Source organism: Botryllus schlosseri, chromosome 16 (genome assembly GCF_051294905.1).
Source record: "Botryllus schlosseri isolate E-star chromosome 16, Bs_hap1, whole genome shotgun sequence".
NCBI classification, from domain to species: Eukaryota; Metazoa; Chordata; class Ascidiacea; order Stolidobranchia; family Styelidae; genus Botryllus; species Botryllus schlosseri.
Genome location: NC_137251.1, coordinates 15,694,660 through 15,709,028, shown reverse-complemented (window position 1 = coordinate 15,709,028; position 14,369 = coordinate 15,694,660). Strand labels below are relative to the sequence as shown.

The window sequence follows — 14,369 nt, the reverse complement described above, 5'->3', positions numbered from 1 at the left end:
GTTTAGGGTTTGTTTGGGGTTATAATATCACACGCCAACCCAACGTGTTGCATGCAAAGTATCGCATGCTGAACTGTCGTTTTCCATTGTATCGCATGCTCAAATGTTGGGCAACACAAGAACAAACAAAACCGCATTTGGTCACTTGGGTAAGTTAACGAGCGCCCATCGACTAGAACATTACTATCGAGTATGAGCATATCCCATATTATTACACCGACACAGATTTCTAATAGGTACTTGAGCCTGTTTGATAGTAGCAGTTATGTACAAGTCACATCCGCAACCTGGTACCGTACATTTATCGATTCGTTTCTGTACCGTCCATCGCGAAGCATTAAGCTACATCCAAGGTGGTATTTATTCAAAGCAGTGTGAAAACAGCGAGATGTTGCATTCTAACGATTAACACAGATTACATTGAGGAAGAAAAAGTGTAAATTTGCACTCATACAAAATAGAATGCTGATTACGGCCAAGCAGAAACGATATTATTCGCCATACTTATACGTAATAGGCCTGCGGCTCACATATATAGTACATCCAGACTTGAACAGCTAGATAATTATAATTTAGATTAATTATAGCGAAATGCCGGTAATCTAATTCTAATCTAATTTGTGAAATGTTCATATGCTCTAATTTCAATTCTAATCTAATGTCTGGTTTCCTAAAAATGTAACAGGAGAACTGTATAGTGCGAAACGGTCCAAGGTTACTGTAGAGACATTTGCTATTCTCATGCTTATGAAAATGAACTCTGACCTGTAGAGCTATAATTTTAATCCCAAGCTGGTAGTTTTCTAGTTGTCCAAGTCTTATACAACGGCAGAAAAATGACACTAGTGCATGCAACGCTCACAAGGACCGTTTCGCAATGACCACTGCTGAACTAGAGCGAGTATACACTCTTGTTTTACGAGCAGTCCAAATCGTAACGCGTGCTAATTGCTAAACAGTACCAGATTATTCCCGGCACCTTCCGAGAACCCCAATTGACGACGCCTACCGTGAAAGTCGATGGACTATTAACGCGTCACAATGGGAATTGAAGATGCATTCGAAGTCATCCACCACAGCGATATGACGGCGGTCGGCTCACAATAAAACGCCTTCAAGCACCCTCACGCCGTGTGAGAAGTGAATATTCGGCTTGTCGAGATGATAGTGCAACGTGCTATCACAACATAGCGAGAATTCGGTTTAGGCGTACGCACCGTGACTAACCAGCACGCCCAGGTGTTGCCCGATTGCCGACACCGATTTATATCAAAATACTTCAAACCTATCGTGTTGCTATAATTACAGAGCGCGTCAATTGATTTTTAAGAAATGCCTAACGCCCACATCTACTTCTAAAATCTCGACCAAAATAAAAAATGATATTTCCGAGAGTAGAAAGTTGACTACCGTGTGACTAATTGATATTTTGTAAACCAAGGTTGTCGCCATCGCCTTGGGTTTTACATTTCCGGTATCCTACAAGCACTATCAGGGACGGACTCGTACAATAACGATATACACGAGGTACCACGCAGATATCTTTGTTCGATGCTCATTTCATCGAGACTTATTAGTATCACAGCCAGAGAAGGACCGGTGAAAATTAATCACCAGCGACATATACGTTCGTCATAAAGGCTGGATGGCTGAAGTAGCGTGTACTTGTCAATTACCCAAATCATTAGCCATGCTCTAAGCATGTAGTCAACAAATTCACCTATACTCATAGATTCGCGACAGTATCATTGACATGATGCAAACCAGATGTTTGAGTGTATTCATGTACGTAGATATAATTCATGTTCCTCGTACCGTTGCTTAAATATACTCTTGAAAGTACAGAATTACAAAATACAATTGGATAGTATATTCATATTGAAATAAATCCGAATGGTTAATGCAATATTCTATTCACTTCTCTACTAGTTGCTGACGATTCAACCTGACGAGTGTCAGGCGAAAATATTAATTCATTTCAATATGAATCTCCTATTTAATTGTAATATAGAACATCATGCAGCATAGCGCAACTCAGATGTCATGAAAACAGTGAAATCTTACCTTTTTGATGATAAAGCTTGGCCTGTGATCTCGATAAACTCCCAGTGTCCGTCGGCTTCTCAACCATACAGATGCTTACCCGACTGTAAACACGCATTGTAAAGCTTTAGTCAGTAAATCTCAAGTGAAAGTCGATGAATGATTGAATTGGGAATTTGGAGGTTTTCGACTTATGAACAAGGCCAGAGAGAGAGAGCCTTTTTCCCTCTCTCGAATCACGCAAAGAGCAATCACGGATTGATCGACGGCGTGAACAAAAAGCTACCTTCGACAAGGGCAGTAAAATATGAAATATCCACCGAATTAGTTACGTCAATGCACTTTTGCAATATGTCTAGCCTAAATCTGCGGGCTAACTTGACTTTTGTGCAAATGAATAATAACGGCAATTGTTGATTTGATGTTTAATCAAAGTTTGTACAACATGGCAACGGTGATCATTAGTCATTCATACGGCGTTGTCACAACTAGCCGACGATATTGTTATCTCATAATTCACGCCTTCAATTCTCTAATAGGAAATCAGTCTGTCGCACAGTGGCTTCTTGTAAGTAATTACCCCTAACAATTGGTAATCTTTATCAATAATAGCTTGAACGGTGCTGACAAGACTTGGTTTTGTGCTTAACTGCGAATGACAGCGGAACTCCTAGCGTCAAGTTGCGTTCAAGGAATACTTTGAAGTCTCACAGAAGCGGTGATCGCATTGCGTTATCATGAATTAGAATTTGCAATCATCCTGTGTTCCTACATTCCTCCAATACACAAACTGAAAAGCTGTATTTCAATTCGTGCCCACGGACAATACCATTGAAGTATCACGGGAAGCAGTGATTTCATTGCGATATCATGTATTTGGATTCAAACTGGATCGATGGTTGTTTATTCGCTGAATATTCTATCATCCCGTGTTCCCATTTCAATATACAAAGCCACAGGCAGACTCGGACAAGTAGATAATTCCTAGTTGTCTAATTAGCTTAATTTGAACGATATGTCGGCAATTTAATTCTGATCTAATTAGTGAAATGTTTCTATGCTCTAATTTAAAATCTAATCTAATTTCTGGTTTTCCTGAAAATGCCACAGTATAACTGTATAGTGCGAAACGAGCCTGCTTGTGAAAATGAACCAATCTATCTGATCGCTGTCAGCATGTCAAATGAATAAATAAAATATATGCATTAACGGGCTGGTGTACATTACGATAATTACATCTTCTCAATTTTACTCGCTCCAAATCGTTCAAGAGCAACATACTGTTCCTACCAAAGTAGAGTCAAGTCACTAACGCATTCAAGGACAGTGTAAAGTTATAGTTATATACGGACAGCGTAGCCTATCAAATATGTGTTCTGCTGACAAGATAACCATCAACGCATACAATAAAACTTCATAGATATTAATATTTCGATAGACAGGAGCCCGGAAAACTAGAAGTGAAACGGCAAAATGCTTGCGATAATTATGACATAACTATACCAATACCAGGTCATTATTGTCGTGTATATTCAACTAGTAATCTCCCAAATTAGAGTCAAGCCGATAGGTACGAATTTGAAGTACCAAATATATCCGAAACGATACCAGGTACAGAAATAAGTGATTGTGCTTATGAAACCGCGAATGCCCGCGTTTCTCAGATCGATTGAACTGAATTTCTAACGTCCCATGCAACGAATGTTCAGACATACATAATAAGATACGGAGCTGGCACCTATGGCAAATGCACATATCCGGAGCTTCGACGTAACCGCGACTCGAATTACGTCACAGTTAGTCCACCAATCGCCTTCACCGACGAATGGAGTCAACAAATTCTAATGGTATTTCCCTGCCAGTACACTCCACAGGACTGAATACCAGTGCTTGCTACACTGCTGCATCAACCCCGGGGAAATTCTATCTGGAATCGGCTAAAACATTTTTCATGCCGTGGTTCCTTTGAAAATCAAATCAATTGAATATTTATTTAAAAAACGGTTTATACAGGAGCCGTTAGTCAGATTGACGAAATCATATAAATACAACCCACAATAACGATCATAGTACATTAATCAGATATTCAGTTAATGTGATGCTTGTTATTACTTTTATAGTGGAAAGAGCCAGTCGCGTGCCATATTGAATATCCAAGACACAGCGATATTTTGATGAGAAAGGCAACAACAATGTCATGACACTGCCATTACCGGTACGCTTAGGGTATGATTCGCTTAGTTTTGCTCAAACTGTGATCCAGTTATTTCTCAAAGCTCAATCGGGTTGACCTATCTTTTTGCAGCTTCCAGAGTTTTCTTTTTACTAAATTTTCACTTTTTCTTTTGCTTTTGATACAGTAGAGGCCGTGAGGACAAAAAGGTCCATTTATCACGGAATTGTCCGCGCACGCCTCGAAATAGGCCTTTAGCTGGAAGCCAAATCAACTACACAAGGATATACCGGAATTGTTTGTTCTACGACTACGTCTCGCGTTCCGTAGATACATACAATTATACAATTAATATGCATATATATCGAATAGTAATTGAAGTTCGCAAACATTCATTAAATTGTTGGAGTCCTTTTCCTAGCAGATCACGATTAGCATTTATAATCCTAATAGCAGTCGAAGGCGCGTTTGACTGTTAAATTTGTACAAGACAATGGTGTTGCGACTTATTATTTGTAATTGGGTGTCGCCGGTCGCCAACAATGGATGTTACATCATATAAGTGGTCGCGGTAATTAGGGAAACACCTTTGCGCTGTGACAACAGTCGTACAAACGACTTCATTGGGTTCTGAATTGGTTTCGCAGCTTGGTCATTCGATGGCTGAGCGCGTAGTCCAAAAAAGGATTAGACAATCTAAGATTCCAACATATTGATAAACTAGGCTTACCATATTTTGGAAATCTAAAAAGAGGACACTTTTTCAAAAATTTGAGACTTGCAAAACCGGAGAAGAATTCTCAAAAATCGGTGAATTTTTCCCACTTTGTGATCGGTTTACTAAAAAAAAAGGTCAACTTTTCGCTTAGAGCTTAAATCACCGTTTTTCACTCCGAAATACCCGCCGGAGCGTCACTTCTGTGCTAATTTACGGCATATCACTCGCATTTTGCTATAAATGTGACCTAAATTTTCAAAAAAGAGGACAAAATCTCAAAAAAGAGGACAAAAGGGCGTCCTCCGAGGACACTTTCAAAAAAGTCAAAAAAGAGGACAAATCCTCTTAAAAGAGGACGTATGGTAACCCTATGATAAACAACGATTTACATAGTTAGGTGTGTGACAAAACTAATCCAACAAATTATAATATGTCCTGAACACAGCGAGAGAATCTTTGCATATTAGTCTACTATGCGACACGAGCCTTAGTAAATCACACCACCGTGCTGAACATTTTCACGCCATTTCGAGATAGTTTGCTTATAATTACTAAGGATTGTCCCAATTGCTCTCATTACCCTCATTAGTCATGACTCATTAGTCACCATATGGAAACTGATCTCGTCTAAGCGTAAATAGACGGCTTGTTATAGACGCGTCCGTATTCCACATGCAAATGTCAGTTCCACACCCCATCCTAAAACCTGCATGGTTAAGTCAATCCGAATGAATTACACGTCCCACGAAGTCGGAACAATACCTATACTTGCTTCAAACAAAACAGTGTCATATCCGCTAGATTGGACGTCGCACAGGTCTCAAATATCACCCCAAAACACGTTACCCCATAAGACCATAGCGTTGGCGAACCAAATTGAAACCACACACCGAAACGACAAATTGCCGCAAAGTTTAACTGACATATACCAGTCGTTCACGAAATAAAGTTTTACCACCACTTTTATTGCATAAACAACGGACAGTCCGCAATTGATATTACTGGGGTCACTTGTTCAGATCCTGTGTATTGAGTTCGAAAAATACACGCTCTTGTCTATAAGCGAGACAATAGCGCGATTCGCGTGTCATAAAAGCATCGCGGTTAATTAAGTAAATAACCTATCCCGGCCGATCAATATAGAGCGCATTGTATCGAACAGACTGGTTGAACTTTTATTTTGTTTACGAAACCGTGCCGGCGGAAATTCGCAGCGGTTTAAGGTCGGTCTAATCAAAGGAAAGTCGCTCGGCGCTCTCGATTCCATTGTGTCGATGGTTGCAGGCGATTGAGCGAACTAATTTTTATGGTCGCGACTCAGTTTTCTAAGTTTTCTAATAGGAACGCGGTACCAATTAGCTGGAAAGGTCCTTATTGCTGCTCTCTACACTGAATGTACTGCAATGCGCGTATGTATCAGTATTGTCAGCATATCGCTACGGTTGATTGGTAGAAATGGGTACACCAATTCTAGTATAGACCAGGTGAGGTCAAAGTAGAATATACGCCTTAAATCAACTCAATTACAAGTACAAATAGCAATTTCAACGACATGTCAAGAGTCAAAAGAGTGGAATAGGAAGGTCTCAAAGGCAGTCAAGCACGTAAATTCCAAAACTAGATTGGGCCGGTGGGTGCCATGTGCCCCATTATTTTAGCAGCACGGTTTAAAGATTTAAAAATTGCATGGTGCATCTTCGCAACTAACGCAGCATGACTAACGAAGCTGCAAATAGGTGCATTTTTCGAGAGTATAGATAGTTGCCGGCGTATAGAGGCTATTTTGCCCAGTCCTCGATACAATTTCGCGAACTAACGTGATGGAAATATCCCCAAAACATATCTCTACATTCTACTTCTACATTCTACCTTTGAATAAAGAACGGAAAAGAACATTGTATATCAACAGTCGCATCTCACAATATGACGTCAACAGCATGAAATTTTGAATACGATAGCGTTCAATGTACTATTTTTAGATGGTACACGAACTCATTTCTACTTTCTACAGAATCAAAGTGTAACAAGCACGTAGTTTTGCTGAAAAATCTATCGCGTAGAAGTGGCAGTAGTAAAAAAACATAACCAGCCCCACTGAAGTAGCACAGGTAGTAGGCAAAACCTAATTGAGTATGCTCTGATTCTGATAGATATAGTACTTCATTACTGACGAATGGACAATGGACATGGACGTGGACATGGACATCGATGGTATAGACTTGAATCCGAATCGATTAAAACTTTCTATAAGAGTTGAGTAGCAACTAGGAAGTATTTGATGAACGATAATATTATCGTTTCGATACTTCCTTACCGCCGTGAGGGCCTTGAAACCTAAATTGGCCGTACCACAACATCCGGAACGCAAGGCGTAAAGATACACATATCCATGGAAACGGCATTTTTGAAGTGGCCAGATACCCGCCGTGTAGCCATACTATGTGCGTTTTAGATATTAAACTATTTACCAAGTGTAACGGGTGTTATCTCATTCAATGTTTCATATAAGATACATGATCGAACTTTACAAGTAATTTTTTTGCTGTGTATCAATAATGATACGTGTAATAATGAGTGATACTCAAATTCTAGACTCGAGATCGAATCAGTTCTGCACTCAATTTCCCCAAATTTGATACGACATTGGTAGACTCACCTATTCGATATATGCTGTATTCTCATTCGTCTGGTTAATTCACTGATGCCACAGTTATAGGTAATGATAGCAACGAATAAAAAAGTACATATCCGCGATCAATACGCACTATTGCGGCCTTCTCGGTCCTAGTCGCATCTAATGCAAATTCCAATGCCACGATGACCTGAGGTACGCGGAAGTACACCAAGAATGCGACGCCATAATTGTTATTGATATTAGCGATGGCCACCGCAATGTCAAGTAGGTCCGTTTCATTCCTGCTACAAATTCTGAATCACTATGAAACGTAACAAGTTTACGAAAAACGTGAAGGAATTTTTCCGGCTCTATCGATGTTTTTACGGCCGCGAAGCGGTGAAGTTTTGCATATAGATATCCCAAATGGTGCGGTACCAAAGAACTATAGCCCAATTAAAACGCAGCATATGCATTCCCAAAAGGAATCTAGTTCACACAGTCAGCCGGCGCACACAATTCACTTGTTACCATTCTCTTTTATTTGCGCTGCGCGGTAATTAATAGCATACCGACAAGCACTGAGCGCCAATTAAATCGGATTTCCCACAACGCATATTTCTAAACTTTTAGAACCAGACGCTATAACCATTGCTGGGTGACGTCACAATAAGCAAGTTACAAGTGGCTGAGTGTAATGGAAGGATTTTAAGTTCGCTGTTATTTTCTGAACGCCTTTCTAAGTTCACGGATTTTGAAGATAATTGGTTCGTGCAATAACGAACCGTCAGTCGGATTACGTAACACCCTTTCGCAGTTTCACGAACTTGGCAAGCAGCGGAAACACGCAGAATATCTAACATGTGGATTATTACAGGTGGTGCGATATCATCATAAATACATCCGCAAAGCCTCTCGGCGCAAGAACGAAGGCTTATCGCAGTTGTGCGGGCGGCGTTTAGTCGGGTTTCGCGGAAATATGCCCAGGACCAGTGGTTCCCGACCTTTTCAGCTTGGGAACCGGTAAAGTTTTGAAACGATCAGCTGATCCTTGAAAAATCAGTATTCACCGAAAATGTAATCGCGACAAATATCGGAAACGTCGAAGTTATGAAAAATTTCCCGGTACTTTTAGGTATACCACGTGTGATACGTGTCTCCATTGAAGTTTTCGTGTCTCTAGTGAAGTTTTCGCAAGCCGAAGTCCTGTTAAAAACCCGTAACGTGATTTTAATTGGTCGATTTCCTTTGAAAGAACTGCAACTTTGAAGTTGTTAGCCTCTATTATCGTGTCGAATGTCACTAAATTGCGAATTTTGTTCGAAAAGTATTTTTCGATTTTAATATAACTGCTCTTAAACAGGAGGCTGATTTTAAACAGTTTGGTGCAACACTTGCAGCATTGCAACGGACGCCAAGCCCAACATAGAATATGATCTCTAGGTTACGACACGATGCACAAATCAATTGAAATTTGATCTGCCATTTCCCTGAACAATACACAAGCTTCCAACTTCTTGCATTTTACAATTGAGATTGCAGTTTGTAGGCTATTTGGAGGACCGTCGGTTCAACACCAATGCCCTAGCTAGACAAGCTGTAGTGGCGTCATTACCAACTTCACCTGTACGAACAATCGAATGTGAATCATTAGATGCATGAAATATACCTATCATAGTTCCATCGGTTCATCATGTAGAGGTCATACCCTGGGTGGGTTACAGCCCTGCTGTTACTTCACACAGACGTATTGAATTTTGAATCACAGGCATCAAGGCGATGTTTTGGGTGGGAATTTCCTGCTAAGGAAATATACTACTACAGACGCGGATGCTTGCCTGCGTGGGAATCCCGTCATGTTAACACTACCCCAGACGCTGTACTACAGTGTTGACATTGGAAGGGCAGTAAGGCGTGCTATCCCAAAACAGATCAAGGGCTCGACAGATGGGGTTTGAGTCACACTTGTGTTTGATTGATTCATTCGCTAACTTTAGCGGGAGAGTCTAATTTGGGGGTTCGTGTGATGTATGACGTATGCGCATCCAGTAACCTATTATTTGCGGCGTGAAATCACTTTTTACGCTGCGCCTGATTTTCTGAAGTCACGCGAGACTTTATCCCGGGTTATTTTCAGTGTTGCATTATTGATGTACGCTTCAATGCTTTGTATCGTAAAAGATTTCGAACAATCTGAACGCAACAAAAACATAACCCACAAAGAACCCAGATTACGTAAGGATTGTACAATCAATTTTTCGCAACAAAAAGACCCCTAGATGTATCCCTACGAACTTGGATAGTTGTGATACCCGTTCAGAAATATGTGCAAGTCCTGGGATAGTATGAAATTTCTGCGAAAGTTATGGTAGATTCGCAATCAGAGATAGCATTCGATTATGACGTGATGATCGCCACGTCATGACGTGATACGCATTGTTATGGTGGGAAGTTATTTGGAGGTTACAAAAACCATGAATACCATCGCGGAAATGTTGAAAAGCGACTGAATATTCAAAATCAATCAGAAGGATTACAACGTTGACCACCGACACATGCCCAATTACAATATAAGATGTAGTCAGATTGCTATACTATAATGTTAGTTCGCCAACCCTGAATCCTTGAATGACCTGACAAATTGTTTAGTTCCCGATGGAGATAGTTTAATTCATATTTTCGTTGATAAAAACTACCAGTCACCACATGGCCAGTTTTAACATCAACGTTCTGAACGTTGTTACGTCAAAGACCATTGTCAATGTGAACAATATCTGCCGCGGATGAATTCATCCTTATTACTCCGTTGTCCATCTATTTACCAACTGCCGTAAAACAATTTTCCAAAATATCATACCTATCATTTACAGCTTTATGCTTATCCAAACACAGGAAACACAGCCCTTCTAGTAGCACGTTTTCGCCGCGACCCTGTTGATGACATCAATAGTAATTGGTGATTCACGGACATATACAACTGTGTGGATAGGAAACAGGCCAATTTCCTACGAATCATTTCATGTGACATGTTGTTGTTTCAATGCACGAAATATGTCTGGCAACATCTTTACAACCATTTCATTGGTCTGTTTTCGGCGCGGTTCACTGAGCACGGATAATAACAGTGACGAAAGTCGGCGCTAGTATAGTCAATAGTCATGCAATAAAGCGAATGATGGTGACTATTTCCTAGTCATCAGATGGACGCTGTTTACAGCAGGGACCCCAAAACAAAGAGGCAAGTTGGGTGAATTGCGAAGGGCGATGGTAATATTTTTTTCTTTGTTGGGTCAACACCCGAGTTAAGTGATGATTGTAAGCAAACCTAATATCGTCATGAGTTTTAACTAGGCGATCACATCAGATACTGAAATATGGCTCATGTTGAGTTAACGGTTTCGTACTACCTGAAGATATATCGCTATCGGGGCCTACGATATTCATGGTATCGTAGGTCTCGGAGCTATAATAAACACGAGTTCTCTGATACTAAAATGGCTGGTACCCTAGGCCCAGCTGATACATTGAGCAGAAGAAATATGTCAGCCTCGATGACTCGATTTCTATGCTGATAACGTTATATTTGATGATACGAGTGATGATATACAAAGTGGTTTTGAATTCTCTCCTATAGTTGCTGACGATTCACCCTGACCAGTATCGGTCCTGAATATATTCGGGTCTATTTCAACAAGAATACATTATTCAATTGTATATTGAAGTTCTGTGCCTCTATATTTTATGTATAAAGTATATACGTGCGAAATGACAAAATCTCCTCTCTATACATTCTTGGCTTGGTTGCAATGACCGTGACACTATCCTAGCGCCACAAAGTCTCAACTGATATCAACACCAGCATGCACTAAAAAGAGTCTCCTTTGTTCTCAATTGTATATCACATGCATTTCGCAAATGTTAATCAAAAAAACGAAGCCATCGCGGTGAAACAACGATCTTTGATTTCGGTACACAAAGAACGACGGTTTGCACAGGCGAGTTACGCTACCCTGGCTATAACCCCATCACACCCCATTCAACTAAAATCGGGCCAAAACAAAAAAAATGGAAGTTGCAGTCATAAACGAGACATAAAATATGCACAATCAGGAACCGCACGAAGTTCCATATACGACCCTTACAAGTTACAAAACTGGAACAATCATAAAGCTGTGTCACAAATTTAAACATGAAAAATGCAGCAGGGCTGAAACCACAGTACCACTAACTCCTTACATCTTCTACTTTCTATATTCGCAAATGATCGTTTCTGAAGACGCCGAATCAACGAATGTCTACTGTTGTGGTCAAATATTGACGAAGAGCGCATCCCGACCGTAAGTTCGGAGCAATTTCACGAACAAAAGAAACAAACCTATCATCGACGCTGAGAATAATAGCGGATCCCCGAGTCGTTGCGTGACGCCAGTCTATTCGAAATAGGTATTTATTTAGGTGAGTCAATGCGAATCGGCGGATATGTCGGAAAACCAAGCTCTAGTGCCGAAGCGGATTAGAGCGAAAATGCTTGGAATATGTCAAAATACAGATGCTACATCACATGTCTACTGTACGCAGATGAACGCGATACATTCTAAACTTTTCATAAGGCTGAAGGATTTCAAAATTATATTCCCTGGACACCACTCTTTCTGTATGAATGAAACTTGCAGCATTATATAAATATTGTCTAAAATCTATACGCGACAAGTTCTAACCGCTGTTCGGAAAGACTTCAACATCAAACGTTGTGTTCCAGGGAGCCACTTTCAGAAAAACGGAATTTCAAGTGAGGTTAAAAGTAGCGCTAGGTACCACTTCCGTAGCAGGGCAAGTGACACCAAAAACAGCCATCGGGGTCTAATCTACCAACCTACCTACGTCACAGCGAAGCTTATGTGCGTTGCATCATCAAAACCGAGTATCGGATGAGACGACATCAATTACAAAACGATTACAATATTACAAGAGAGCTGATGAAATCAATTATAGGATAACACGGTCCGAATTAGGAATAACATGAAAAATCTACGAGAGCGCTCAACGAGACTGGGAATGGACGATGTCAAAAGAGTAGTCCATGTGCTACGTGGCCCCCGGTATACAACCTCAATTCAATTACCATATCGGGACGATGCTAAATCTATATGTATTCCAATATAATACATGCATCGTATCAGAACACAGCTATAGCCTAGTTTAGTGCTTCCCAACCTTTTTTTAGTTTGAGACCCACTTTAACACAATGCGATATGACCAAACGAATAAAAACAAATTGCGGAGAAAAGAAACAATTCCTACACAATACACGTACAATCTACCATTAATGCGAAAAATGTGATTGATCGGCTTGGTATTGATTGGCTTGATCGGGGCCTACGTGTTATGTACCGAATAAGGCCGTGACCCACACTTGAGTACGTATATGTTGTTACAGCTTACAGGGCCACACTGACAGATACAACCCATCCATTCTAAAATGTCCGCTATCAAAGCTGTCTTACGGAAACTACATTCATAGCAACAAGCATCGTCATTGGTCAAGCTACACTTGGTAGTGTAAATATACAAGATCAATGCTTCGTCGAACAACCGGTATGATTTGATCCCATAACTGACAACTTCACCACAACCTTCACTGTCACTTGACCGACTACCGATTGAATCAAAAGCGATGTATGTTGTGACGACAGGCGAGGACAATACAAGGATCGTACACACAAGTTTACTTTGGCCTTACGCACCACATAAGAGCTCCTATATTTAATCGAAGATTGTTGTCATGCCCACGTCTGGAGGATATTTTCCGTACATTCCATGGATTATAACCCTCAAGTCACAGACGCGATGTGTCCTTATAAATAACGCCGGAGCTCGACACTTCCTTCCATGTTACACCGGCAGAGGTGGACATTGGATAAAGTAGTCATCTTTGGTAATCATTTCTACCCATTTACGAGTAGAAGTATCGAAGATTCCAAGTGGAAGGAGAAACTATTTGAATAGTACTAAGTAGTTTCAAAAATCCGATTTGCTGGTCGAGGCAACGTATACTTTAAGCAGCTGATCAAAGGTGACCACCTTCAAAATTGCATGGTACATCTTCACCTAACGATTAACGCAAAATGACTAATCCAATATCACAGATTGTAAGTTTCTAAAATATATTGTCGTTGTACGGGGCTATATCACCAAGTCGCTAGGACAATTTCACTCGTAAACACGATGCAAACTTGTCCCAATACTAGTCTATACTTCACAGAATAAAGAGCCTAAATACTACGAAGTTTTGCCGAAAAAAAAAACTTGTGTAGAAGTGGAGGCGGTGAAAAATACATAACACCTTGACCGACCACATCTGTACACCGTGTAGGCTTAGTATCTCTGTTTCAAAATAAACCAAGATTTCGATTTCCATACTCCGTGCGAAGATAACATTCGTGAATAAATTAAGCTTCGAAGCTGGCATGTATTATAGATGAAAATTTGGGAGTGTCCAAATTTTTGCGTTGGCAAAAATATTGGACCCTCTTCCAATCTATACACATAATGGGCGTCAACACAGGGTTAGCAACGCACGAAATTTACGCTCGCGGCCCGCACGCCTATTCACTAACGGATAATAATAACAGCTGAGCAACTGAGCATGTTCGAAATGCCTCTGCGAGCACAATATAAGCAACCGTCCTCACGGAATCCGCAAATTTCGCAAGTGCTCGTTATCTTTCTGTCGCGACACGCGACCCGTTTGTATAAGCGCTGCGTCCGAGCCAGCTGCCGCATACAAAAATATGCCATGCGATATCGATGTGGGTTATAGG

General features: G+C 40.5%; 1 protein-coding gene and 1 long non-coding RNA gene across 4 annotated transcripts in view; one reads left to right on the top strand and one right to left on the bottom strand.

Annotated features, from left to right (window-relative positions):
- The window catches only part of LOC145458412 (uncharacterized), a 222,961-nt gene that overhangs the window by 52,377 nt on the left and 156,215 nt on the right, over positions 1–14,369 (top strand). The window lies entirely within an intron of this gene.
- LOC145458973 (uncharacterized) overlaps positions 1–14,369 on the bottom strand; it is a 57,342-nt gene that overhangs the window by 5,288 nt on the left and 37,685 nt on the right. For both annotated transcript variants that reach the window (XM_080337487.1, XM_080337488.1), the window contains one exon: positions 2,065–2,147. In XM_080337487.1, the coding sequence (XP_080193613.1) occupies positions 2,065–2,147 (83 nt within the window). The remainder of the gene's footprint in view (positions 1–2,064; positions 2,148–14,369) is intronic.